The 25,066-nt window shown below is 44.9% G+C and overlaps 1 protein-coding gene across 3 annotated transcripts; it reads right to left on the reverse strand.

Annotated features, from left to right (window-relative positions):
* Positions 1-356: 356 nt before the first annotated feature.
* On the reverse strand, positions 357-24,331 carry LOC102463374 (NACHT, LRR and PYD domains-containing protein 3-like). Of its 3 annotated transcripts, none has more exons than XM_006118072.5 (12): positions 24,179-24,331; positions 19,799-20,099; positions 19,127-19,168; positions 16,686-18,366; positions 15,424-15,573; positions 9,777-9,950; positions 9,401-9,559; positions 6,646-6,762; positions 3,928-4,098; positions 3,039-3,206; positions 2,194-2,364; positions 357-1,579 (listed from the first exon to the last, which is right to left on the reverse strand). In XM_006118072.5, exons 2-12 carry the CDS (start codon positions 20,073-20,075, stop codon positions 1,396-1,398), a joined length of 3,294 nt encoding a protein of 1,097 aa, XP_006118134.3. In that variant the 5' UTR covers positions 20,076-20,099; positions 24,179-24,331; the 3' UTR covers positions 357-1,395. The 3 variants fall into 3 exon arrangements, with proteins under 3 accessions (XP_006118134.3, XP_075781463.2, XP_006118133.3); XM_075925348.2 differs by having other exon boundaries at positions 19,805-20,099; positions 24,139-24,331; XM_006118071.5 differs by having other exon boundaries at positions 24,139-24,330.
* Positions 24,332-25,066: the final 735 nt, after the last annotated feature.

The raw sequence follows: 25,066 nt of genomic DNA on the forward strand, positions 1-25,066 counted from the left end.
CTATTTGTATTATACTGCTCTACACAAGAACCAGGAAACATTTACTCATAAGCAAGAGAGATTTCCCCTAGTTTCTTTCAGTGAAATGAACCACCACCATTTTGCAGCTCTCAGGTGATTGTAGTTTGCAAAGTTGCCTTCTGTAAATGTCAGGACACCTGATACAGTCATTTCTGGAAATCAGATTTCAATATCTGGGCCTGTGTAGTTATGTTTCCTCCTGCCCTCTTGGTTTTCTCTGCCATCACATTGGGTTGGCATCCTTTATGTCCATCATATCAGAAAAGCCAAGGGCTGGACAAGCACAGAGACTGTAACCATTGCATCCTTAGAGGTGCTCTTGTTATGCTTATAAAAAGCACACAGGATCTTTTTCCAGGGGAAAAGGCAATATGCCGCGTTTATTGAGAATATAGTAGTGAAGCAGTTAGCGCACACACACACACACACTCACTCAGAGAGATAGTGCATAGTTACCAGACCATTGTGGCTCAAGTCAGTCTTACTGGCCAGGCAAAGCTGACTGAGTGAGGAGTTGGGATCCTTTGATTGCAATTTGAGGCTTCTCTGAGGCTTGGCCTGCAGGACTGAACCTAGAGTTCCATGGCAAGAACTCCCCTTCTTATACTTGTAAGTTCCCATTTGGGTCTATGGATATTGCAGTGTCATGCTGCAGTCATCCAATCTTAAGAGGTGTTATTCTGCATTCTCCAGGTTATCCTTTGATGGTGATTGTCAGGATTCCCATCGTTGTCTCAGTCTTGGTGGGGTCTGTGTCTGTCTCCAGGGTTTGTCAATGCTGCTAATTCAATTCAGCCTCAGACACAATTACTGTTTTGTTATCTTCAGAGTTTCCACTTGTTCTTGATCACCTGGGCATCTGAGATGGCTTTCACTCACAAACCCCTCCACTCACACCAAACAATTGTACAGAGTTTCAGACAAGATAATAATTACACAACTTAGTTTGTGATGCAGAGAAGGGGTACAACTTAATTTGCAAAGTTAACAGGGAGCAAGACCTTTCAGTAAACATTATCTAATCATGAGAGAGACACAGAGAGAAATAGAAGCATCCAGAACTTATAAGCAAGTCATTACATCAAATCATTATGCATCATACTTATAACCGTATAACCAATATTAAAATATATGTTTTTGCTACACTCTGTCCGTGATGGGGTTGAGGTCACTGGGCAGAGCAGCGTGGGAAGTGGTTGCACTGCTGCATCCTGTGTTGAATTTTGTACCGTGTGTAAAGAATTTACTGTAAATGTCCCAGTGGTTTCATTCTGGTTCTTTTCATTAGCACCATGTTCGTAACACATGGAAGTTCCTGACCTCAGCACCTACCTTAATCGCTGAGAACTGAGTGCAGCACCTGTGACTCCCAAGTCAATCCCTTCCACCTCCTCCCTCCTCTTCCTCATGATACTCTTCCCATATGTCATAGATGTGGGCTCTGGATGTGGATGAGAACTCATTATTATCCAAGCACAGGTATTGCAGGGACGGGGTGGTTTCAATGAGTTGGATGAGCTCCTTCTCACAGCTGTTAGTGATGCCATTGTTTTCAAGGCTACGTAATAGGGAGAAAAAGGAAAGAATCAGAGTTTGAAAACCTAGTGGTTGCCTGAAATCACTGAAACCAGAATGAAAATGAAGAATTACCAAGGGAATTATGGTTCCATAAACAACCCACCTGGTTTCTTTTCACAGCGGCGGGGAACCTATGGCCCACAGGCCAGATAAAGTTCCCAGCTTACTTTGATCTAGCCCACAACAAGTTTCTGCGCTGGAGCACGAGCGCTGGCTGATCCTGCTATAGGCCTAAGCCCCAAGCCTCGGCGCCCAGCCGGGGCTGGAGAACAAGCACCAGCTGGCCAGGCTGGGGGGAGCCCAAGCATTAGTGCTCCTCCCACCCACCCACAGGCTGGAGCACAACTGGGTTGAGTATGAAGTGAGTGAGTGGAGGGGTTTTATTTGTGTTTTATTTTTTGGCTTCCAATTTGGGGGCCAGGTCAGTGAGGGTTTTGGGGGCAGGGCTTGCTTGTTTGTTTATTTGCTTCTCACGTCCGTGTGGCCCGTAACTGATTTTCCCCTGTGTCAGCAGCCCGACTGAGAAAAGGTTCCTCGGCCCTTCATCATGGCATCAACAAAATGAAAAGGAGAAAGAGCAGAGCTTGGACATACATTAGTTTCTCAAGACGGCTCTCCTTATCTTTCAGGGCAGAGCACAAGGCTTTCACTCCTCCATCTCCAAGGTTATTAAAGCTCAGATCAAGCCACCTCAGGGTGTTCTTCTGGGAGAACAGAGAGGTGATGGCGGGAACACAGTCTTCTGTCAGGCCAGCACCTGGTAAGCTGGAATGGCCACAAAAGAAAAGTTGAACGGAGGTATGGCTTCTACTCAGATCTCAGCAGACTGGGTGGAGAAGGGCTCCACGCCACCCTGCCTCCCACACCCTTTCCAGCCCATGTCCTGTCCCCAGAACCCTTCTGCCAGTGTGAGGGAGGCAGCCTTGGCCAGCAAAGAGCTCCTGTGAATGCACAGACTCCTCTGCTGGCCATCACCTGGCCCTTTGTTTCTTAGACCCTGGTCCCAGTCCTGCAAACTTTCAAAATAGACACTACCTAAGCCCCCAACAGGGATTCTCCCATTGCTGTAGTTAATCCACCTCCTCAATCGGTGGCACTTATGTGGATGGAAAAATTCTTCCATCTACCTAGCACTGACTACACCGGTGGGTTTAGCTATGCTGCTCAGGGGCAGGGTGGATTTTTCACACACCTAAGAAATGTAGTTAGCCAACAACTTTATAGTGTAGACCAGGCCACAGATAGATGCTTAAACTGATTATCAAACGCAGTCCCATTTAAATGGATGTTAAAGTTAAATATGTGCAGAAATGTTTGTAAGACCAGGGCCTGTATTAGTAACTGTGCCTTGATATTAGTGGAAACCACCATAAGTGCTAGTTTCAGTGCCCTGTTTTCCATATCAACAGTTACACCAGAGCATCTCTCTCCAACTGTACCTCAGTTTTTCTAGGCAGCAACCTTTACTCTTCAGGCACGTCGCAAGTATTTTAACCCCTTCATCCCCCACGGAGTTGCTCTGCAGGTTCAAGGACACTGCCATGTTGCAGTGGAACAGAGAGCAGATATTAGCTATACTCTCCTGGGTGAGGTTGTTAGAGCGAAGGCTTTAAGGACAAAGATACAAGGAGAAAAGATCAGGACCAACCGACAGACACCAACCAACAGACACACCACCCAGATTTCAAATTGTAGACAGTTGACTGCTGTAGCACATATTTTGTGCTTACATGGACATGTATCTTTTAGACACCCTCCCCCCTTACCAACTCCCTGGATTGCTCATTATGAACTCAGAGTCATTCCCACTGGTAAGTATTTGTTGCATAAGCCCTTCATGAATGTCAGATGAATGGCGGGAGGGCTAGACCCTCAGCTGGTGTAAACTTCAGCCCTCAAAAGCATCTAGTACAGGCCACTGTCAGAGACAGGAAACTGAAACAAATGGAGAACTGGTCTGGTCCTGGAAGGCCTGCTGATGCAAGGGGGAGGGAGGACAGGCAAAGGGGGCAGTTGCCCAGAGCCTGGCAATTCCCAGCCACCACCACCATTATTGCAGCAGTGGCTGTGGCCAGAGCTCTGGACCCTTTAAAATCACGGCCAGAGCACCATGCTCTGGGTGGCTCTGAGTGCTGGCAGGAGGGCAGGGGGTGCAGCACATTGTAGCAGTGCTGAGGGCTGGCTGCCTCCAGCCCTACTCCTGCTGCCTGAGACCCCACCCCATGTTGCCCAGGGGCCTAGCAAGTCTATTGGCCTCCCTGGGTCCTGGCAATTCTGGCAGATTCCTCTGTTCCTATCCAGGAAGACCCCTTAGACGCTTCTATTTACCTCAGTGACTGAAGCCGATATTCAGTACTGTTCAGACTGTTGCATAGTGTTTTCATCAGCTCATCATCGATGGAATTTTCATCCAGGCACAGGGCTAGCGGAGTGAATGTGGAGGTGACCCACATGGTGAGGTCAAGAAAATGCTCTTCAGGGAGACAGGAGAGGTTAGCACTAGTGGAAAAAAGCAGATTTTAAACAATAAAAGATATAACAACAAGTAACAATAATACTTTTCCCACTGGTATCATTTCCCACGCAAGGATCATAGAATCATAAAATCATAGAACACTAGAACTGGAAGGGACTTTGAGAGGTTATCGAGTCCAGTCCCCTGCCCTCATGGCAGAACCAAGCACCATCTAGATCAGGGCTACTCAACATGCAGCCCATGAGCCACATGTGGCCTGTTTGTTTGCAGCCCATGGTGTGGTTTGGATTTACATGGTGCTCAACATGCGGCCTATGGCTGGGAGCCAAAACAAAAAAGTAGTCAATAGAATGGCCTTCTGTTGATATGATTTAACTGTTTTAGTGGTTAAATTCCTGGACTGTCATTGCTCATTAAAAGTGCTGTCATATGGGTAGAAATCGGGTAAATACTGCATTGTATTAATATCAGCAGAACTGACTTAAATGGGGCCTGTGTGATGTGTAGTCTTGCCTTAATCTTTGTATTCATGCCCCTCAGTGTGAAAGAAGCTATTTGCATATGTATTTGCATGTTTATGCAATCACACTTAAGTTGCAGCCCTCAGCATGTGCTGTGAGTATCGTGACCCCTGGGGCTTCCAAAGTTGAGTAACCCTGGTCTAAATCATCCTGGATAGGATGTCTAAGCACTCTACCAAAGTTCATATTACTTGGGGGAAACAGAGGCACAGAGCAGTTAAGGCCAAAATAGTCAAATCGGCTATTTGTTTTGGATGCCATATTTGGAACATTTAGAGTTGGATTTTCAAAGCAGCCAAATGCCCGTAGCGCTCATTCATGTCAACCGGAGTTGTAGGCATTCAGCTCCTCTAAAAACCAGGTCCAAAGGGGATCTCAATCTGAGCACCCCAAAGCTTAGCATCCCAAAATACAAGAGACTTCTGAAAATCTTGACATAAGCGAAAGCTCACAGTCATATAGATAGCAACAGAGTGAGCAAGAGAACCCACAGAATAGGGGTGGGGAACCTTTTTATGGTTAGGGGCTGTTGACCCACAGAAAAATCAGTTGGTGGGGAACAGTGGGGGCTGGAGTGCCAGCACAGGCTTCCCAATGTTGGGGTGATGGTGAGGAGTCCAGAGCCCCGGGAGCCAGATCCAGGCAAGCTGGGGACTGCATCTGGCCCCTGGGTCTAAGGCTCCCATCCATGGCATAGAAAAAGAGCCAACGTGATGTATGATCCTCCTTCAAGGTTCTATAGAGAGCCTTATCAAATATGCATCACCATCTTCTTTCCCTCCACTTAAACAACCTTTGTCCACCAATTACTTCCATGCCATTCAGTTGCCCTGAGATAAAGCGAGGCTCCCGCCTTTTCCATTTTCAAGTTCCTCTTAAAACATACCAGCCATGATACTTCTAGCAAATCTTATTGATTTATATAGAAAATCCATTTTGTTGTCCACATTCCATGATCTCTGACTTCTCAATTTTATACCCCTGGGCTGTGAGCTCCTTAGAACAGGGGCTGTCCTTTCTTATAGTCTATAAAGCACCTAGCATAAAAGCTGAGAAGGAAATGGATTTTTGGTTCACTGGCATTTCCAAAAAAAAAAAAAAAAAAAGTTTCAGATAGAGACAAAAATAATTTTTTTAGCAAATTGAAAAGCTGGAACAATTATTTCAGGTACAAGAATTATTTCTGGTTTCATTCCACCCAAAATGAAACCTCTTGTTTTTGTGTTTGAGCATTTAACATATTTTGAAAAATAGTATTAACAGGAAATTTGAATTCAAGACGTTGTTTCGAGCCCAAACATTTAAACAGTTTGTTTAGAAAATATTGAAACAAAATATGTGAAAATGAATTAGTGAAATATTTGTGTCTCTTAAGTGGACTGGTTCTAAGCTGTATTTTCTGCTATTAAAAAAAAAAAGAAGTTTCATTCAAACAGTTCCTTCCAGCTCTACCTAGCACATCATGGATACTATGGCAAACAAAATAAATAATAATCTGAACTAGGGATGTAAATTAATAACGGTTAACGGGTCTGCAGAGCATCCCCACTGGGATCCTCAGTGTGGGGCCAGGAGCTTGCAGCCAGCTCCAGGGAGCTTGAAATCAGCCCTTGCGCAGGAACAGAAACCCTGTGGGCTGAACCGTCCTCCACCTGGAATCCCACTTAATCGGTTAACCGCTTAAACGTTGGGGCTGCCTAACATTTAGCTGGTTAACTGATTAAACATTTTTCCTTTCTTCTCAGCCATTAATTCAGATATGGGACAGAACTGCAAAATTTGGTTCTAGATGTTCCCTTAGTTTGTGGGATTACAGATATTTGATTCAGATTTGATGTTATATAGTGATGGAGACAAATAATGAAATTTGCAAGCAGGTTTGAAATTCCCTGAAGTTCATGCTTGGACTTTGATTTGAGTTCTTGTCATTTATTCTCTTTTGGATCTGGTATCTTTGTGGGGAAATATATTCAGGGACTTCTATTTTATTAGATTGAACTAATGAACATATCCCAAGAAAAAGCCATTAAAAAGGAAGGGGATAATTACATGCAGTCCTTTTTCTTTTTCTCTCTTGTTTTCCTTTTTAAATTTGGCCAAGGAAAACACTTTTTCTGTGCCTCATTCTTTCCTTTTCGCTTTTCATTCTTCTTTTTCTTTTGGAATCTGGATAAAAGAAAAAGATTACATTATAACTATGGAAACGTGGTGCTATAAGAATTACTTTTCTATTTATCCTTCCACAGTGGTTTCCATATAAATTAACCACTCTAAGATAATCTGGTAAAAGAAGCAGTAGCAATGTTATTATTTTATCAAGCAACATGAACAAAAAGCTTATGTTGACTCAAGTTACAAATCCAAGCAAGCTCAGTGTCTGAATATCCTAGGATATGTTGCCTTTGCATGCAGCCATGAAAATTGCACTGCCTTTTTCTATTAGATCCCATTGCACACTCGTGTGTAAATTATTTTTTTTCCTTTTCAAGTCTCTTGTAGCACTATCATTTCCCACCAATTGAATATCTGTTTCCCCAAATACATTCATTTGTATTTATTCAAATAAAATCAAACTTGATTATGTTTTGCACAGGTTTCTAATCTCTAGATTAGTGTTTCTTAAACTGTGTTCCACAGTGAGGCAGTTGGAGGTGTGCCACGGAGAACAAAAGAATTCAAAATGGCCTCCCTTAAAGGGGCAAGCAACCCTTTTTTCCCCCGATCCTTCTTCCCCCCCCCCCTTTTTTTCCCTCAACAAAGAAATCCGTGGTGTTCCTCATAAAAGTATTGTTTGGTGTTCTTCGGTTTTAAAAAGTTTAAGAAACACTGATCTAGATCTATATTTATGTATACCTTGGCCAATAACCCAATCAATTAATTCAGTAGAGTTAGGATGAATTTGAAGTTGAAAGTACAAATAAATTCCTGGGTAAGCATGTCAAAGCATGTCAGTGCCTCAAGTGCTTTAGAAGACTAAGAACAACACAAGAATGGTCATATTGGGTCAGATCAAAGGTCTGAAACTCCCGTGCCTGGGAAGACAATAGTGATCATACTATGCCCTTGGCTAGGTCATAAGCAAGAATCAAACCAACAATCTCTGGATCTTACAAATAAGCTCTGTTGCCCAAGCTAAAAGACCTGGCTCTGTTAACCAAGGATGTAAGAGACTCATCAACCTGACTATGTGGCTCAACCATCACTAAAAAGGGACAAAGCACCGTACTGAGAAATGTGGATTACATATTGCCTCAGGAGATATGTTAATGCTACAGGAGGTCTATGGGGAGTCTGTTCATGAAGAATTTACTTTACATTGTTTGTCAGTTGGATTGCTCTGTTTTTATTTTACATTTTTACTTTAATATTTAACAACCTCTCAGATGGGACTGTACATTCAGAAACCCGATTCTATGCACCGCATCTCTATTGGATGACTCAAAAAACCATAACTGTCTCCCATTTGATGTTCTCAAGCTAAAGGTATATGTTGGACAGGGCTACTTTTAGTAGGAAAATTCCCATTTTGATGATAAAATAAAACTGCTTTGATGAGAGGCACAGAGCTTTTTGCAGCAAAGTTGGAGCAACAAAGCATCAGCATAGATACTACATTTGTGAAGTCACTGTGACTGACCTCCTGAAGATATCCCACAATGCCCTCCAGGATCACTCTGCTCACTGTTTTGATCTCTGTTGCCTGTAATGGGGCGGCTGCCCCACTCTAGCAGTGAAAGGGTTAAGAACAGACTAGAGGGAGCCTGCACAAACCTGGCTAATCAGAAGAAGGGAGAAGTCAGCCACTCAGGGCCAGGTTGGGCCCCATAAAAAGTTGCAGGGCTAAGAGATTCTTGCTTTGGCCAGGAAGGAGCACAGGCTCTCAGAGAACTAAGGAGGTCCACACCTGGGACACAGCATTGCTGGGCAGGTAACAGTATAGCGTGATGGCGAACCACTGCCAGGCTGCAGGCCTTGAGTTAAGCGCTGAGTGGGTGCAAAGGTCATGGGGAAGTGGCCCAAGGAGCACGCACAGTAGAAAGGAGAGAAGGAAAACAGGATATGGCTGCCACCAGCAGGTCCCTGGGCTAGGCCCCAGAGTAGTGGGGCCTGAGTTCCTCCCACTTCCCTTGCACCACACCTGGCCATGGAGAAGCAAGCCCTGTATAGACTGCGGCTTGAGGCAAGGGGCTAGACTGTGGGACTGCAGTTGGCCATGGCAGCAGGTGCATGGACTGAAGACTGCAATGCCCCTGCAAGGGAGATGCCATGGACCAAGGGAGCAATGCAGATTCAGGGCCAGAGGGTGGAGATAGGAGAGTGGAGAATGGGAAAGACAACAACCAGAAGGCAGCACATGCTCTGAATTGAACTATTTCCCAGTGTGACCAACAGAAGGCATCAAGGCGATAAGTCAAGCCCCGTTACATATCTTAGGAACTGAAACCAAGCCAATCAGACCAGGAAGCTCAGAGTGGTATACTAGGCAGCCTATTTACATGCTGAATACTAACAGCAATGTGAATCTGGATGCTGGGACCGTTAACCCTTGTGTGCAGAGACCAAAGCTGAGAAGATTGAACACGGAGATCCCCTAGCTATGAAACCCTGATTTCTCCCTCTCCTTTTTTCTTAGGCTTTGGCTATGCCCTCTCTCAGTCTGGGAAAGGATGAAAGCATGCACAGAAAGTCCCTGTGATGTTGTTTTTATTAAACGAGAGCTCCTTGCTGAGGTCCCAGTGACCCTCCCCCACACGACATATTATTTCAATAAGAGGCAAAGGAAGAAAAATCAATTAAAACATGCCTGTTGCCACTCTCCTCTTCATCCTTTGTCTCATATCCAAAGTGTATTTTATCCTCTTCATGCCTTCGGAATAAGAGGAATTTTCTTGGGCTATGGTGAGTAGCAAGATGTTGGCAGATGTCCTGGAAAGCCTTCTGTTTGGGGTTCTCAATGTTGAAGCTTGGCAGAAAATAAAGTAAAACTGAATTACATCTTCTGTAAATATCTTTCTGACCCACAAGATGACCCACCTCTATTCTGAAGTATGACATTAAAATACATGGATGAATCTCATCAGGGAGAACCTGGCTTAGTTTCTGTGAGAGGAAGGATATGGTAGGTCACCTGAGAACTGGTGAGTCTGTCTAATAACTTGAAATGGCAAATGTCCACTTACCTCACTGATTGCAGTCTGCTGTCTGAGTTCAGAAGACTGTACTTCAGGGTAGTTACAAATGGCTCCCTTCCCTGAATCCCGTTCACCTCAAGGGTGACAACGCCAGGGTGAGCTGGAATAATGTCGTCACAAATTGCAGAGGCAGTGTCTTCAGGAAGGTCATCTAAAGTTATTCTATAACCAGAATGAGATCAACTTATTTAGAGAATTTGATAGAACAGAAAAATAAAATGAGAAATGTCAGGGCAAACCCAGGGTGGTCTTCACATGTCTAATATGAAACTGAATGGTTTTATGGCTCAGAGGTGACCTTGCAAATAAATAGGAAGGAGAAAAAAAATGGGCTAGTGGCCTTAAAAAAAACAAAAAACAAAAAACCCTATTTGATACATGAAAGAGGCCCGTGTTTTGAAATGGAAGATTTTTTTCCTGTTAGACCATCAAAAATTGAGATTTTATCGACTTAATTCTTCCTCTAAGATGCTATGGCCAACTGGCAAACAAACTTACTGAGAGAGAAAGTGGCTTTTTAAAAATACAGGTTAATAAAAGTACAGACTTTTAACTAACAGGTATTTAACTCAAACTCAGATACATAAGCACAAACAAACTTCTCTTTTTTAATACCCAGTCCCATCAAGTGAGGTCTGAAAGGCATCAGAATCCATGTCTCTGAGATGTGCAGGAGTCAGCCACCAAAACCAGAGAAAATCTCAATTTGATAGCTGGAGATTTTAAGAAGAAATTCAAGTACAGGAAAAATCCAAATCTAAAAGAAGTGGGCAAAATATGGCATACACCCAATTTTCTTTTCCTTTTCAAGAAGGTCACCTTTAACACCATATGCATTCACTACCAATACAGCAAAACAAAATGATGGCTTAGAATACCACTTGTTTTAGACACAACAAATCCTGCATCTTGGCAGGTGGATAGACTAGACAACCCTGGAGATCTCTTCTAACAGTATAGTTCTATGATTCTGTACATTGCTTTACTATTCAGAACAGTTCTGTGATCTTGGTGAGACCTGCACCAGCCAGGCTTGACATTCACTGCATGCATTGGAATGATTGTGCTGGCTACCTGCACAGAGTGGAGATTTCACTAAGTAAATGTGCAGCAAGCTATGATGCACCACCAGACCAGGGGAATTTGCAATTGAGGAAGGCCATTAGAAATGCTGAACCTTATCAAGGCATGCTGCCTTGGCAGAATTAGGATGGGGGTGTTAATGGAGATTAGTGCCTAATAAACTTTGTATTTTAATGAGATGCCTAGTTCATGACAGAGATGATGCTTACATACAGCACTTACATAAGTGGAGCATTCCATCATAAACACACTTCACGGGCATTATCATAAATTAATCTTCACAACAGATTCATCTCATGTTACAGATAAATCAAATAGAGACAGTGAGGTTAAGCAACTTGTCAAAGCCACCTCACAATGAGTCAGCAACAGAGCTGGGATCAGAACTCAGGATTTGAAAGGAATGAAATTCTTCCCTGTGCAGAGGGCCAGCATGAGGCACTACCTTAAGTAAATCTTATTTAACCACCCCACCCACCCCAAGTTTAAGTGGATGGTGCCTTACATACACAGGTGAGTTTATCATAGAAATGTAGGACTGGAAGGGACCTCAATAGATAATCTAATCCATTCCCTCACCTGAGGTAGGACTAAGTCTTATCTTGGCCATCCCTAACAGGTGTTTGACATTCCTGGTCTTAAAAACCTCCAACAGAGATTTCACAATCTCCCTAGGCAACTTATTCCAGTGCTTAACCACCCTGACAGCAGGTTTTTCTTAATGTCCAACCTAAATCTCCTCTGCTGCAGTTTATGCCCAATACTTTGTGTCCTGTCTTTGAAGGATTCTGCACGGACTTCTCCTGGTGGTCAAAACCACAGACTGGACTTCTACACAGAGTGCTTCTGTTGATGTGCACAAGCTGAAATTGTTAACAAGCAGCATCACTTTCCCCATAACCTCAGCCATGCAGAATGCACCACCATCCACAGCCTCAGAAACAACTCTGACGTTAAAATGAAAGAGGCTGACAAAGGAGATGCTATAGTTTTCATGAATAGGTTGAATTATGAATAGGAGGTTGCTAGGCAACTCTCCAATACCACATTCTACAGGTCGCTATCCTCTGACCCCACTGAATGGTACCAAAAGAAACTACACCATCTACGCAAGAAACTCCTTGAAGAAACACAAGAACAAATCTACACAGACACACCCCTAGAGCCCCAACCAAGGGTATTCTCTCTGCTACACAGGAGCCGTAAACTGGAAATCCTCGATACTGCATCATCTCAGGCTTTGGCACTCTTACAGCATGATTGTCTGGCTATATGGACTCTCTCCACAGGCCCTATGCAATCAGCACTCCTGTCTTTGAGACACCACTGACTTCCTGAGGAAGCTACAATCCATTAGTGAATTTCAAAACAAAACAAAACAAAAATAAAAATAAACAAACAAAAAACCCCAAACCCACACCATCCTGGTCACTATGGATACAGAAGTTCTCTATGCCAACATTCCACATAAAGATGGGCAAGGCATCAGGAACTGTACCCCCAATTATGCCACACAGCACAGCTAATGGTTAAGCTTTGTGACTTTGCCCTCACAATCATTTCAGATTTGAGGATGATTTATACCTTCACACCAGAGGCACTGCTAAGAGTACTCTCATAGCCCCACAGTACCCCAACATTTTTATGGCTGACTTAGCACGCTTCCTCAGCTCTCGTCCCTAAGTGCCCCCCCCTCCACTTGTGCTACATTGATGATGTCTTCATCATCTGGACCCACAGAAAGGAGGCCTTGAAGAATTCCGCTGGGAGATTTCAACAATTTCCACTCCACAATCAATCTTGGCCTGGACCAGTCCACACGAGAGATCTACGTCCTTGACAGTGCAAATAAGTGATGGTCAACTAAACACCACCCTATACCAGAAAACTACTGACTGCTATACTTACCTACAGGCCTCCAGCTTTCCCCCAGAACATATTACACTATCCATTGTCTATAGACAAGCCCTAAGATACAACTGCATTTGCTCAAGACCCTCAGACAGAGACAATACTCACCTGAGGAAGTGAAGAAACTGATTGACAGAGCCAGAGAGGTACCCAGAAATGCCCTAATTGCTCTGGCTGAAACTAAAATAAGTCACACAAAAAGTGGAAAAGTGTCAAAGTAGAAACTTCATGCATCTGATGAAGTGAGCTCCAGCTCACGAAAGCTTACATCCAAATAAATGTGTTAGTCTTTAAAGTGCCACAGTCATGGGCAGCGAGTTGTACAGGCTTGTGGTGCCCAGGTTCCACCAATATTTGGAGCTGGAGTGGGCCCCGCTCCCCCTGCGTACATCCTCCCACCCCTGCCCCACAGCATCTCTCCTCCGTCCCTGGCCCAGTCCCGTCCCTGCCGTGCGCAACCTCCACTGAGCTCCCCCTTGCTGGCTGCTGCTGCCATGCGCAGCGTGTTCAAACTGGTGGGTGGGGAGACACCTGGGTGTGACATAACGTCACAGCCCAGGATTTTAAAACTGCTGGGCGCAGGGTTGCACCGCGCCATGCAGCTGAATTGAGGGTTCGGAGTCCGGGGACGGAGCGCAGACTCTGGCCCCGCAAACTGGAAGGCAGAAGGTAGGGGAGGGCGAGGGCTGGGAGAGGAAGGGGCTTGTGCAGAGGAGGAGGGGAGAGGGGAAAGAAAGGGGAAGGCACCAAAGGGACAGGGTAGAGGAGAGACAAATGCCAGGGGGCCAAGTGAAGACAATGAAGAAAAAGGCAAGAGGGGAGGGGTCAGTGGGAGGGGGACAGGTAGAAACTGGGAGGGGAAAGGGTAAGGGCATTGGGGGCTGGAGGAGGAGGTGCCATTTTAGCCATAGGGGTTTCTTGTGCAAGGAGGTGCTGGTGCCAGGGGATTCTGGTGGTGAAGCAGAAGGGCAGACACCTGCAGGGGAGGGACCACCACCAGAGGAGAGAGGCAGGGCAGGTTTGTAGAAGCTCACATGATCAGAGTGGGGCTACTGGGGGAGTGGGCAGAAGGGGGAGAGAAGGGCTGGTGGAGGGGGGCAGGTTGCAGGAGGGCTGAGGGCAGTGAGAAGGGCAGGAGTCAGGACAGCAGAGGAGGGTGAGGAGTTGGGGGGGGGGCAGCAGGCACCAGGGAAGCTGATGGAACAAGGGAAGGAGACATGGCAGCAGAGAGAAAAGGTAAAGGTTTAAAAATATTTATTAACTTGGGTGGCACATCCAAACAAGCCACATGAACTCAGTACTGGGGCACAACACAAAATTAATTTTGCTCATGGGGGGAAACTCTTAGCCTACACTGGCGGTTTCTTGTGCAAGATTTTTGTGCAAGATCATGTCCACACTGCCATGTGCAAGCTGTGCTTTTGCACAAGAGCATCTATGGCAGCGTGGATGCTCTCTTGCCCAAGAAAGCTCCAATGGCCATTTTAGTCATAGGGGTTTCTTGCGCAAGAAATCCCTGCTGAGCATCCACACTGCCCTCTTGCGCAAGAGATCTTACACCCGTTAGAAAAGAGCATAGCTCTTGCGCAAGATGCCCTCTCTTACCACACCGTATTGTAAATTTCCTTGCGCAAGAGCAGGCGGGCAGTGTGGATGCTCTGTGGGTTCTTGCGTAAGAACGGCTGTACTTGCACAAGAAGCCGCGAGTGTAGACATAGCCTTAGAGAGAACACTTCCCCCAGCCTCTCTGCCCTCGAGTTGATGTCACACACATTTGGTTAATGTAATTGCAGGATAGCTGCATGCGGGGGGTTTGGTGGGGGCCAAACTAATCCCTGTTGGTAGGAGGATGATGGGAAAAGCCCTTCGAGAGGGGTGACATGACACCGTTTACTTCTGGTCATGTGTCCATCTTGCCCCAAGTGTGTTACCTCCAGAGGTGTGGCTAATGGGACACCATAAAAAATTATACAAACCTGCTGCCTATGGTCACCGGACTCCTCGGGGTTTTTTGCTGAACCAGACTAACAGCTACCCTCTGACACTTTCTGCTTTTTGTATGACTCATTTCAGTTTCAGGTTGTTGATCTCCTGGTTAAGCCAGAGCAGCTTCTTATCATACTTCCTATCTTACCCATGTCCTGGGATAGTTTGCTCTTGTGTCCTTAATAATGTCTCTTCAAAAACCTATAAACCCTCCTGTACTGTTCCCCCTTAGACTTGTTAGGCTCACCTACCAATTCTGACTTTTCTAAAATATCCTTCTTGAAGTCCATTGTCTTTATTCTGCTGTTTGTCCTCCTACCTTTCCTTAGAATCCTGAATTTAATTTCATGATCATTTTTATCCCATATGAGTGTGAAAGGGATAACAATTTGAAAGGCTAGGTTCTACTATCCACTACTGACCTGGAAGGTACACTACTACTGGCTTCTCTTCAACACTCTTGCCATCAGAAATCAAAAGGAGCACAACTAATCCTGCTCTGGTTGCCTTTTATAGAAATATAGTATTATTCTGCAGTCACTGTCCAAAGCCAGTGTAAAAGAGCCATACTGCATTGTTGGCCACGTGTTTTCTCTCTCTCTCTCTCTCTTCTCCTCCCCCTCATGGAGTGAGCGAAACAAAGAGTTGTATTTACATGCAAGAGTCCCCCTCACAGCTCGCTTCCACGACAAAACGAATTCCATCTTCTTCTTGCTGCACACTCAGCATGGTCATTCTAAGCTTTTGTAAAAGATGAGCACACACCTTGTGTAGCATAGACAATGAGATTCCAGAGGCATTCAAACTATAGGGAGAAAAACAGATTTAGATGTGTTAATATCTCTACCAGAGTCTGCAGGAGTAGATGCGCTGCTAATTTGGAAGACCTGTCAGCAGAGAGTAGTTGTGATTGCAGAAATGCTTGCAATGGACTCCCTTGGAGTTTTGGTCTAGAGTACAATATGTAGTATTCTCCTATCAGATACAGAAAATATCAGGGCGAAGGCGTACTGCACAGTATTTAATTTAGTAAGTAATGATTGAATCTGGTCTGAGGAGCTGATGGTTCCCCATGATGGGACCAGAAGAGCCAGGAGCCCTGACAGGGTAATGAATTGGGAGGGGAAGTAAGTGGAACTTGGAGGGTAATAGAAAAGGAGCAAGAAAAGGCATTAGAGCTGCAATGCTTGTGGGGATTTGGGAAGAGAGAAGGGCAAGGCTGAGAAGGAAAGGAGGAGGATTTGGTTGGCCTGAGCTAGGATGAAGGATGAGCAGAGAAGACAAGCGAAAGAGAAGAAGAGGGGGGATACCTCAATATGTTTGAATAAGGCTCTCAATATGAAGCTCTCTGAAAAGTGACACTGAGGCTCTCAGTGAAGATGTTGACACTACAACGAGGAATGTGCCCAGGAAGACAGACACAGGCTAGCTTTGATCTAGCACTCCAAAAACAACAAGATGGACATTGGGACATAGACAGTGACATGGGCTAATCTTGCAAGAATGGACCCAGAGGGTGGCAGGCTTGGATACCCAGTGCACATCACCACAGCAATGTCAATCTTGGCAGTGCTAGCGCAGGAGCTAGTGTGTTGTCTCAATGTTCCCAGCTCCAATGTGGACATACTCCCAGGAGTCCATATACAGGGAGGTGCTGTTTAACTGCAAATCCTGAAAACTCAACTTAGGCTGTGAGGTTCCTTGCTGGCTCATATATAACCCAAGTAACAAGGATTTTTCAGGCTCAATTTTTCCCTAAGTTTCACCTTATTGATTTTATTGGGCCTGATTCTGATCTCACATACAGCAGTGTAACTCCACAGGGTCCTATGACATTTTCCCTTTATTCACACTGGGACTAGTGAGATAAAAGTCTTATGAACTCTGCTAAAGTTCGGTCGCATTGATTGTACTTACTGGATCTGTTTGCATTTCTTTAGTAAGGGAAGCAGTTTGATAATATGTGCCTCTTTCAGACTGGCCAGTTTCAGCTGCCTGATTTCCCTGGCATGCTGCACGCTGTACAGTACCACCTGTTGATCATCCTGCCCTAGATTGTTCTCCAGCAAGTCCACTTCCTTGACCTCCTCCAAAGCCCTTATGACAAACTCCTCATCCTGAATCTCAAACAAACAATGCAACAGCTCCAGAAGGAGATTGCTCTGCTTTTCTTGCCCCTGGCAAATAAGGAGTGCCTTCTTAATCCATTTCAGCAACTCATTCTTTGAAATGCCTGTCTCGGTTTCATAGTATCTTTTCAAAGGCTTCAGTGACTCATCGTTGTTCAGTCCACATAGAAAGCGAACAGTTAGGATCAAGTGGCTTTTCTTCTCCACAAAGGCTTCTTTCAAGAGCTCGAAAGCTTCCTTCTTATTCCAGTAGGTGAACAAAGCAGCAAACAGCTCCTGCACACTCAAATGGACAAAGCTATAGATGGTTTCCACAAAAATGTCTCCCTGCAGTAATTCTGTGAGAAAAGTCGATGGACCTTTGGACACCTCCAAGTTACATTTCCTCAGCATGCTCTCATCAAACAACACTTTCTGGTCCCTCATACCATCATAGGCTAATGATCCAAGGTTGTGAAAAAGGTTTTGCGTGGAGGTCTGTGAGCGACCATGGGACTGCAATAAAGTGGCCACAAAATAGGTAAATATTTGGGTGGTTGTGCTCACTTTTTGAACAAATTCTTCACCGTGCTTCATCTGAAGGTTCAGGGTTGTACAGACGATCCAGCAGATGAGGGGGACGAAACACATGGTGAATACTACATCATTTTCTTGGATGTAATGGTAGGCAATGGCTGCTTTCTTTTCATCTTTGAAGAACTTCTTGAAAAACTCCTTTCTGTCTTCCTCCAAGAAGCCCAAAATCTCTGCCCAGAGATCAGCTTTCATATGGGTCTCCAGCTTTGCTACGGCTAAGGGTCTTGTTGTGACGAGAAAACATGCCTCAGAAAGGCTCCTGCTGCTGAGAAGACTTTCTACCACAGCTGCTGCTGAGTGAGGTGTGTCCAAATCACAGGATAAGATTTTACTTTCATCATAATCCTCAGGAAACCTGAGTTCATCAAAGCCATCAATGATGAACAAGACTTTACTTGGGCAAGACAAAATTTCCCCAATTGCTGGCTTTGGATGTCCCCAATTTTGTAAAATCAATTGAACTAGGCTCAGTTTTTCTGTTCTTTGGTTCAGTTCCCTGCAGCTCCAATGAAAAACATAATCAAATCTGCCCTGGTATAGTGTCCCACATGACCAGTCGTACATAATTTTTCCAACTGTGGCCGTCTTCCCAATCCCTGCTACTCCTTGTAAAATCACTTTTCTAGTTATTGTACCATCTGATAATGTGTCAAAAAGATGTTCCACCTTAACATGGGAGTCCTCAAAGCTGCTTGGCTTCCTCATGATCTCCATGTGTCTTTTTCCCCTAGACAGTAGCTCATGTTCTTTATCTTCTACTTGATGGTGTTTTTTTACTATAAAGAGTGTTGTATAGCGGTCTTCTAAAGACACCCATTCTCCTGGCCGGGAATTATAATCCTTCACCCTTCTAAATTTTTCCTTCATAGAGGTCACATAGTTCACTCTGTGATCTGGGAATGGGAAGAGAACAGTTTATTAATATTCCAGCCTATTTAAGAACTTATTCTTAAATATATCACTGTGACAGGAACAGTCATTTTAAAAGGACATTTTATAGTAAATACGGCCTGAGTTTCAAAGCTCAGCTGTGAATCTAATTTCCTTACAGTTTGGATGTCCTCCCAAAATCAATTTCCAGTTTACATCTAGAGAAACTGGACAATGATAATACTGTCTAAGCCATGTCTTCACTAAACTGAAGATAGACACTGCTGCAATTGATATTCTGGAGTTTGATCTAGCAAGTCTAGTTAAGATTCACTAAATTGAACTCAGAGGGTGCCCCATCAGCATCCAGTACTCCTGCTTCTGTGAGGAGGGATGGTGGGGAAACTCTGTTGCAGGGATGGTGGGGAAACTCAAAACAAGGTACGTTGACTCCAGCTATATAATGAATGTAACTGAAGATGCGTATCTTGATTAAGCCTTCCCTTTTAGTGTAGACCTGGCTTTCAGAGCAAAGCCATTTTGTTTCCACTGAACCACTGCAGTCTAGGAGGAAGTTTCAGTTTAAGCAGACTTGGGATCTGCATTTTGATGCACCGGGACCTTCCGTTTTGAATTTCACTGTAAATGGAGTTGCACTCAATTCGAGCACATTTCAAGCACGTTTCATTGTGTTAAAACAAAAACAGAATTTTAAACAGATTGATACACTTGCAGTTTCTCAACAGTATGAGCTAGAGTGCAAACTGCTGGGCAAAGACTTACCCATGTCTGGGGGCTTTACAGAAACAGGTCTGGTTTTCCATACTGAAAGAAAAGATACATTTCATCATGTCCTGGAAGATGTGCTATCCACCGAGTATATGTCATGTCATATCTATGGTAGCTCTACAATGATACAGACATTTAGGCCCAGAGCCTCAGCCCCTTCTAACCAATACACAGTGCAACCCGGCAAGGAGCATGAAAGTGGCCTTAAGGGCCAGTATGACAATTGGCAGTTGTTAGTGTACAAGGAAGCTCCAGCTAATTCTTTTGTTAGCGGACAGGAGCAGAGATAGCCTAGGAGCCATTACTGAATTCTGTTCAGGTTCCGATACCTCCCTCAGCGCCACAGCAACAAAGCACCTTCCACTTGTGCATTGAGATGCCTAACATCTCCCCTGTGCAGTTCGTTCTCTCTTATATCATCTTCCCAGGGTGGGAAGTTGGATGCGCAGTGGAGCATTTTGTTGTGGGGGATTTGTTTTTAAAACATAGACACTGCTATGTGGTTTTGGAGGATCACTCTACACCAGGATGATTGTGTGTGGCTTCAGGGCCACTTTACACCAAGATACCAAGGGGCTGCACTAAAACACAGAATCCCACTCATACCTGTCAGCTTTATCTATCCTTACAGACAGGGGCTAGATATCCATCCTAATCACCACCCACCTTCACCTGACTTTCTTCGCAACCTTTCGGCCAGATCCTTATTATTGATTTGATCGAGCACATTTATCACCACCTCCACAGCATACTCCTCTTGGTAGTATTTCATCAGCAGATCAACCATGTCTGTTACATCAGCTTTCTGCAGAAGTCCCTTGGGAATGTTTCTGTAGCCCTCCCTCAGTTCAGTGGTATTGAGTTTAAATTTAAACTTCTTTCTCTGTTCCTCTTCCAGCTCCTCCAAGATCGCCAGCAGGATGTCTAGGCACATTGCTGTCATTGCCCTCAGTGAAGGTCAGTTGCCCTAAAGAAAATAAGGTAATTAAAAAAAAAAACAACCACACAACAGTGTTGCCCTAGCAAGCTGATGATGGTTACAGCCATTTTGATGAATCATATTAGAAATAAACAGGCACCAGCACAGATTAACTTAATATTTGAGGCCAGATACTCAGGTGGCCTAAATGGCTGTAGCACTGTATCAGGACCAGACCTTTATTATCTGCATGTGTGACATCTTACCCTATAGATGGCTCATTTGTAATATATACTGTACAAGGGGTATTATGGACTCCTTATGGAACCAGCCTGTCAGTCACCATGGAAATAGGTCTTTAAATCTAGAACTAAAGAGAACAGGAACTATTGGGATTATTTGAAAGGGCACTTCTAGATACACAGAGTTGCTTCTTGCAGGAGAGGCCCTGAGTGCAGGTGTCTCTGTATTAAAAACGGGACCAGCAGGTCTGGCAGTCTCTCTGCCAGTCCTATTTAGGTCACATCTGCACAGGAAAAAAAAAGAAAGATCCAAAGCAGCAAATCTCAGAGCCTGGCACAACTGATACGAAGTTGTAGGGTTCCTGCTACAGGGTTGAAAATAGCAGTGCAGATGCTTGGCCTCAGTGTGGAGCCCGGGCTCCTCAACCTGGCGAGGGTCTCAGAGGCCAGGCTCCAATCCAAGCCCAAACCATTTTCTTTTTTTTTTCACTGCATAGAAATACTTTTAAGTTGTCCCCGTACAATGAACCACAAAGTCCTGTACATGCATCCTCCAAATGGTGCCATAACACATAGGAGAGCTGAATGGTTCAGGACACTCCGTGCGTGGTATGTCCCATACCCTGGGGTACAACAAAATGGGGAAGCCCAGGAACATTGGATCATGCTTTTGTTCCTTTCTAATCAGGTCTGCCAGACCCCAGCCTGCAAAGGGAGTCAAGCCTGCAGGGAACTGTTTCAAAAGCAGAACTAGGTTCAGCTGGTTCTCATGCTCTCCAGATCAATTGGCTTAAACCTCCTTTGGGGGATGGCAGTGTGATCGAGTGGTTAGAACATGGCTCCAGGAGTCAAGAGACCAGACTGTTAACCAGAGATTCTGCTACTGGTTTCCATGGGACCCTGGCCAGTCAGCTAAACTCTCTGTACTGTCAACTGTAAAATGGGGCTACTAATCCTTACCTACCATTGTAAAGTGCTGGAGAAAGGGTGCTAAATATGAGTAGATAAAGATCAAAGTCAGTGGATAGATTGGCAAGGCAGGAAGGATACCATTTATGTTTAGAGGTTGGGGGGTGGGCGACAGAGCATCTTTCTCTCCCCTCCGCACCCCCCTCTTCCTTTCTCCTATTTATTTCAAGTTTTCTTATCCCCTAGTCATAACTCTGGTCATCTGAAGAAGTGGGCTGTGCTCTCGAAAGCTCATGATATCATCTACATGTTTTGTTAGTCTATAAAGTGCTACCAGACCATTTGCTTGCTGTTTTTTTCCTGTAACAGACTAACTCGGCTACCCACTGAAGGCTGATTTGAGACACCCCTGACCCTGGAGTAGCAGCTCCAAGGCTGAAGCAGTGGTTGGGATATGAAAGTGGAGCAGTGGTGGGGCATAGGAGAGTTATATTAGCTTTTAGGAAAAACTTTCTTTCTGTAAGGATAGTAAGTTCTGGAATATGCTTTCAAGAGAGATTGTGGAATCCTCTTCCTTGGAGATTTTTAAGATCAGGCTGGACAAACATGTGTCAGGGATGGTCTAAATTTGATCCTGCCTCTGCACAGGGGGCTGGACTTGAGGGCTTCTTGAGGTCTTTTCCAGCCCTTCATTTCTATGACTCTATGATCAGACAAGCCTGGTTTCACTATGGCTTGTACACCCAAAAATAAATCACAAGTACTTTGGGTTCAGGGTTTATTTTATCTGAACTACTTGTCTTACAGCCTCAGATCAGGTTCTGATTTTGTCCTGTTTCTGTAAGAAAGACAAGAGGCTGTACTGAATTCTTACAATTCAGAGGGAGCCTTGGTCACTTCTTAAAAAATCTGATTAGGGAGGGGAAAAAATCACAGCTGAGATAATAGAGATACACACAACTCAATAGAGAGTACCAGTGAGTGTATCCAAGAAACAGCCACTTCCTGCACATGTCACAAGATGTGTGTTTTCGGCACTAGAAAGAATTCCAAATGAAAATGAAACTCCCCAGCTCAGCAGCCATAGAGTTTCATTTCCTCACAATAACAAAGTTGAAGACACGTTCTCCTCTCATTCAGCTGGTAATCAGGGATAATTCCACTGAAGTCAACAGGTGAGATCAGCGTAAAACACATGGGGCAGAGACAGAAGAGTTTAGCCCAGCGTGTTTCAGACACTAAGGCCAAGTCTGCACTAGAGGGGAAAATTGAACTAAGGTATGCAAAAATAGTGTAGCTGGAGTCAAGGTACCTTAGTTCAAATTTCCATGGCATTCCCACTGTGAGAAGTCGATTGCAGAAACTCTCCTGTCAACTCCCTTACTCCTTGTGACCCAGTAGAGTATCAGAGTCAATGGGAGCATGATCAGTGGTCAATTTAGCGGGTCCTTATTAGACGCACGAAACTGACCCGAGAGATCAATCTCTGCAGCATCAATCTCCCAGTAAGTGGAGACAAGGCTTAACTTCCTGGCAGTGCTGGGAAAGGTCAAAAGTCAACTAACGATCATATCTCCACGCAAAGCAATAAATCTTTACATTTATTGTGTTGTTAAAAGATGGATAAATAGGACCCTTTCCTAGATATCATATGATTAGCAGAATTAAAGCAAGTAACAGAAAGAATAATTACAGAGTGAATGAAAAAGCCACGGATTGGTTAAAAAACACTTTGTTTTCTATCCACCCATCCCATCTGTGTCTTTCAGCGGCAAAGCTATATCTTTGTACTCCTACGTGCAGTATGCAATAGTATAGGTCCTAGGAGCTAGGGCACAGCTATACACAGACCTCCAAAGCGGGCCTGCTAGGAGGGATATGAGGGTGGAGAAGGATACATTGTCCAAAATCCACCTGAGCTAGCACAACAGTCAGAGGACTGCAGCAATGGGGTTCAGAGTATAGGAGGGGGCTCTTGTGCATTTCAAAGTGAAAGCTCCTGCATGGAGCCTGAGGTCAGTGCTTCCAGGCTTCATGTGTTGCTGCCGCTTTGAAATGCCACACTGCAGTCCGGGATCAGCTGGGAAATCCCCAGCTGATCCTGGGTTCCATGGAAATGCCACACGGAGCCTGGGGTCAGCTGGGGACTTTCCAGCTGATCCCGGGCTCTATTTGGCATTTCAAAGTGTCAGTGCAGCATGGAGCCCGGGATCAGCTGGGGAGTCTGGGTTCCAGAAATGCCATGTGGAGCCCAGGGTCAATCCTCAGCATTTCAAAGAGGCAGTGCCACATGGCTCCCTGATTGTCCTGGGGATGCGGGAGCATGGGAAGTCTCCTCCCACCATCAGGGCATGAGTGCTTAGTGGGAAGGGGGGGCAAAAGGATTTCCCCCCACCTGCAGACCAGTCATAGTCTGGGGGTAGGGAAGCCCAGAAGCATCCTGGCCCTGTCCCTTCCAGAGAGGCCGGGGTCACTTCAAATTTTTTTGAAATTATTATTGCCTACTCCTGCCCTAGACTGAATCAAAACCCTGGACACCTGAACACCTCTCATGCAATGAGGAGGTTTGGCTCTGCAGCTGAACTTTGTAGCTCAAACCCATCTTCAGTATTTACCTCCTTTTATGCAAGTTACTGGTGCTGTTAAACACAGAAAGCACAGCACATTTTTAAAGGACACATGCACTGCATCTTGGGAAAGCCCCTATCTTCACTGAAATACACCAAAGCTGGAAATTTAGTTCTGATACTATATTCCCTACCTTCTCCAGGGAATGAGGATTCTAACTAGAACGGGAAAAGATCAAACTCTGCTTCTCTAAAGGATCATCAGGCTGTTTGGAGCACTTTAAGAAAAAGAGGATCTCTTATACGCCCTACTTTGCTTGGATCTAATCCCACTTCTGCACAAGCAGAACAGAAAGTTTACAAATTTACCTTTAGAACTTCTTCAGCTTTAGATAAGCAAGTAACTCACATGTGAAATCTTCACAACATCCACACAAAGATTTCCCCGTTAGTCTGTCCACATCAATACGTTTATTTTCATGTTTTTCCTCTTCCCCCGTCTCAGGGAGCCTGTTTTTCTCTCTTCTTCAGTTTAGTTTCGCTTTCAACTCCTGCACCATCTACTGGCTGCTTTTTGTACAGCCTTTTGTCAGCCACATACCATTATCACAGGGCAGCAGTAAGAGTAGCTCACTGTACAAAGTTATGTTACTCACCTTGGTGCAGTAACTGTCGTTCTTCGAAATGTGTGTCCCCGTGGGTGCTCCACTGTAGGTGCTGGGCTTGCCCCAGCGTCAAAGGATGGAGATTTTTCACAGAAGTAGTCCGGCCGGACTGCGCATGCGCGGGGAGTGTCTTGTGGCATTTGCACCTTTTTGCACTGCTCGATCCGGTCTGAGCCAGTTCCTCATACCCACCTCAGTATCGGGAAAATAGAACCAAAGAGGGGAGGTGGGCGGGTACTGCTGTGCAGACACCTACAGTGGAGCAACCACGGGGACACACATCTCGAAGAACGACAGTTACTGCACCAAGGTGAGTAACTTCGCTTTCTTCTTCGAGTGATATCCCTGTGGGTGCTCCACTGTAGGTGTCTGCACAGCAGTATCCTCCCCCTCCCCCCATATCATGGAGGTAGGTGGGAATCGGAGTCTTTATCAGTTGGCAAATGAAAGAACTGCGGCCGTTAAAGATTTATCCAACAGCCATCTCTGCTGTACAGCGTAATGGGTCTACAAAGGTGCGATAGGACGCCCACATGGCTGACCTACAGATATCTGCAAGGGGAACCCCTCTGAGAAAGGCAATGGAAGCTGAAATGGCTCTAACGGAGTGCGCTTTAGGGCGCTTGGGGAGC

The sequence above is a fragment of the Pelodiscus sinensis genome, chromosome 3 (genome assembly GCF_052426305.1).
Source record: "Pelodiscus sinensis isolate ZL-2025 chromosome 3, ASM5242630v1, whole genome shotgun sequence".
Classification (NCBI taxonomy): Eukaryota; Metazoa; Chordata; order Testudines; family Trionychidae; genus Pelodiscus; species Pelodiscus sinensis.